A 4,023-nucleotide genomic window follows, 5' to 3' on the forward strand; every position below is an offset into this window, starting at 1 on the left:
AAGGCCCTAGCATTTACTGATGGGATAAGATGGCATTAGGTTGTTCTTCCAGAGAGTACTGGTTAGGTTTTCTTTCTAACTGTGTGGCAGTAGCATTGTCGTCAGCATGCCATTTCTTATCTATCAATCTGTGGTTTTTTTTCATTAGAACTGTAAGTGACCTATGTCAGGTAAGGGTTTAGATTGATGACTGGAACAAGCCTGTAGGAGAATTGGGGTTGGGGGCCCGGGGCCATCTTTAGTTGGCAGTGTAGGTTTTTTTCTTTGCTTTGCCCTTAAGTAACTTCACTACTCTACAAATGTCTGAAATAAGCAGCTACTGCTATTACAGAATTCCTGTTGACTTTGCTTACTTTTCAGCTCTGGAGCCAATCAGCCCTTTCCTACTCGACCACTCAGTGAATCACAAAATCGGTTGCTAGCCAGTGACAGTCAGTGGGTGGAAAGTGGCCCCGAAGAGGAAAATGTTAAATCAGGTAGCCTGCACCGTAACACTTCTGATGATTCTATGGTTTTGTTTGCGGTGGGGTTTTCCAGGGTTTTTTAGGCCTAAAAAGTCTTTAGGAATTGGTTGGAGTCAAGTAGAAGAAAACTTGTTCCACAGAATCAAGTCAGCATGTTTAAAAGTTAAGGCTAACTTGTGTCTCATGCTCTGCTCCAAAACGAGTTATTACACTAAGGTAATAGATAGATAATTCTCGCTTTCACACTTCCTGTTCTGAGATTTTGGATCTTTTTACGTTTGATTAGGGGGAGGAAGATATTTTTCTAAAATAGGCACAATGCGATAAATGTGCTTTCGGGTTTGAAGTCTTTGCTCTTTGTTGTGTAAATCTGCAAAAACACATAATTAAGATTCTCTCACATTTTAGGTGCAAAAAAGCATATTATAGTTTCATTGGAAAGCTGATCTCAGCTTATTACTAACCAGCCATCTCAATGAGAAACAGGTAAGACCAACATAATTGATTGCCATTTCTGTATATGTATGACTAAACTAAAGTAGACATCTTGAAGTCAAAAGTCGCTAGTCATGGAATGCAGAGGAGTCCTCTGATGTTGGATGAGTCATAGAAAAGTCTAAAGAAAACTCAGAATGGCTGTCCAGAAAACAAGAACGGGAGTAATGCTACAGTGCCCGAAACATGAGCTGGCTAGATCCGAGATGAGTCAGACTAATCCTGTAATTTAGATTGAAGTGCGTAGTGTTGGATTTGTTACCTGACCAGGGAAAAGAATCTAATCTGCTAAATAGGCAATTTCAAGATGAAGTACTGTCTTGAGGAAGCGCTGTTCTCAAGGAGCAGCTCCTTAATTGTCTCTTTCTTAATAGTATATTGGTGGGCAGTGCTCTGCTCTTTAAGAAGCTGCGTGCGCACAAGGAAGGAAGGTCAATAGGTAAATATATGTCTGCATACGGACTGCTTCATCACACTTGGAATTGACAGTGATCTTCTTTTATGTAGGAGCTCGGCGCACACTTTGCATTCAGGAAATACAGTGAGTGCTGCTGCATATGTGCAAACTTCCCTTGGTGTATTTCCAGTGACTACATTAGACTTCTTTTATGTTGACTTCATACTGTGGTGAGCTTATAAGCTCCCATTAAACTTTTATCTCTGGAAGAGAAACGAATCTTATGTGGACAACTAGCAACTGTAGATGCTGAGGGCTGAGTCATTCACCTCCTCTGCCCGTTTTCCCCCCCTGCCCCTTCTTTTTCTTTTTTCTCCCCAAAAAAATGGGAGTCAGAACTTGCAAGGAATTCCCATTTTCTTTGGAAAGAAAACACAATATTTGAGTTTTGTGAGCTCAGTAATTTTAGGATCACTTAATTTTATTTTTTTTTTCTTAAATAAGCCTTCTGACCTAGAGTCATTGGGGGGGTGGGGGTGGTGGTGGTTTGTTTTCAAGGAAAAAAAAAACTGTTAAAAGGTCTCTGTGGGGGATGGTGTGATGCTTTGACTATGTTGGTCAGATTGCTCAGTGTAAACATGTACAAAACCAAAATTAGACTACTTAGTGGTACTTCTGAAAAACGTACTCAACCAAGAGAACCCACCAATGATGTGTTTTCCCTTTGCAACTTTTCTTAACATGCTATATAAACGTGCAAATGAATGTCCTAGCAAGGGACTCCTTTCAGCCTCTAGCTATATAAAAACTAATCTGCTCTAAACAGGTTACTAAGGCTTTTCTGTCCTTCATAGAAAGGGATATCTTCTGAGAGCAGTTCATCCCACCAGCCTTTGACAAGGTATTATAGAAAGGTCTTAATCTTTCTTTCCACTGACCTAGAGAGGGAGCATAAGTGACTGGCTTAGGCTAGACAATTAACTGGTAATAGTTTGGAAATAATTTCCTTTCTATCCTCCTTCTCTTCCTAAAGTCAGGCCAAATTTAATACAGGAAGATTGTGTACTTTGTGTCACACTTGCCCAAACTGCTGTGGTTTTAAAAGTTGTATAAATAAATAGTGCATAATTGCACCCAACACAAAAGCATTTTGGTATGTGTTATCTCAAATAATGGTTAACTCAGTAGCACAGCCATGCTGTTTCAGCCATTCTGAGTTCAGTTGCATTTGATCACAGTTTCTGTAGGCCAGGGTGGTTAATTCCAGTCCCCCTGCAATTGTAAGCAACTATGCAATAGCTGTGAGATCCAACATCTGTTCCATGCACTTTCATATACCCTGTAACAGACTGATAGTTGTATTTTTCAATTTTATGCCTATAACACGCAGCAGAAGCAAAGTTACAGCTGACGAATAAAATTCCCAGATTATTATAGAGAAAAGAGCATGATTTGCAAAAGAAGGCCAATCCCTCAGCCAGCAGTGCCCCAGCCTCACCTAGGCAAGTATCATTTGTGTCCCCGTATCTATCAATTTAATTCAAAATTAATGAGCAATTCTTGCCAATCAGGGACCCAAGAGACTTTAGCCTGTGGGTCAGTGGTGATGGATTGATGTTCTTAGTGCAGGTAATCTTCGAAAACATAAGATGTTTAAAACAAAAACAAAACAAAAAAACCCACACCTCCCAGAAGGCTAATTATGAGTTGAAGTTACCTTAACTGCTGGCCTGAATCAGGAGTCTGTAAATTACATGTTACCTAGCTGCATTCTTGTAATGCACTATGATCTGTTTTTTCAAAACTAATGGTATAATTCCACTAATTACCTTTTTTGTTTCACTAGGTTTCTGCAACACATTTTGTGCTTGACTATTATTTAATTTTGTTTGGAAGAAGTTGATCAATACAAAATGGAACATGAACATTTTAGGAAGAGACAAGAAATTCAAGTTTCTGCACAGTACAATGGATTCTTGTAAGCACTATTGCAGAGCAGGGAAGTTAAGACAGATGCCTTAAGATTCTTAATGTGCATTTATGCAACACTGAATTATATACTGCTACCAAAGGGCCAAATCCTGAAGTGCCCTGCTTGGATGCACAAGGTCCAGAGTGGGAACTATGCATTTCTGTTATGCTGCAGTGGGGGGGGTAGATTGCAGAGACTCCTACCTCCCCATGGGCAAACTTCATACCTGAGGCACTGCAGAAGTCACTTCCATAGCAGGTCTCCAGAGTACAGAAAGAAATCGAAAAGAGGAAAAAAAAAAGGGGGGGGGGGGGGGAATCAACACAGAGCATGGCCAGTGAGTCTGAAGTGCGACTATACATAGTTCAAACACCAGGGGAAGGGGAAGGGACTGGATGATGTCTTCTCCCCTCTTCCTATTAACCAGTCTACCCCATAGCTCTCCAAGTCTTTCAGGACTGAGGATTGCTTCTACTAGCTGTGCTTTGGAGTAAGGCAATGCCAACAACGTAAAAGCCTTTTACTTGGGTGTTGCTTTTTTGCTATAGGATTGAGCCCCCTCATCATTTTGACTGGATTTATTTAACCACATCAAGAACAGCTCAAAGAAGCAACTTGGGTTTTAGTTGAAAAAACATGGATTATTACTTTCAACAATTGTCTATCAGCATACAAAGAAAAGCCAATCCAAAAAG

The 4,023-nt window shown here is 40.2% G+C and overlaps 1 protein-coding gene across 1 annotated transcript in view; it reads left to right on the top strand.

The window, feature by feature from the left end:
* The window catches only part of ZDHHC20 (zinc finger, DHHC-type containing 20), a 25,799-nt gene extending 22,534 nt beyond the window's left edge, over window positions 1–3,265 (top strand). The window contains exons 10-12 of the mRNA XM_009327772.1: window positions 361–476; window positions 873–950; window positions 3,203–3,265. Coding sequence (XP_009326047.1) covers window positions 361–476; window positions 873–910 — 154 coding nt within the window. The 3' untranslated portion in view covers window positions 911–950; window positions 3,203–3,265. The remainder of the gene's footprint in view (window positions 1–360; window positions 477–872; window positions 951–3,202) is intronic.
* Window positions 3,266–4,023: the final 758 nt, after the last annotated feature.

The sequence above is a fragment of the Pygoscelis adeliae genome, unplaced genomic scaffold, assembly GCF_000699105.1.
Source record: "Pygoscelis adeliae isolate BGI_AS28 unplaced genomic scaffold, ASM69910v1 Scaffold14, whole genome shotgun sequence".
NCBI classification, from domain to species: Eukaryota; Metazoa; Chordata; class Aves; order Sphenisciformes; family Spheniscidae; genus Pygoscelis; species Pygoscelis adeliae.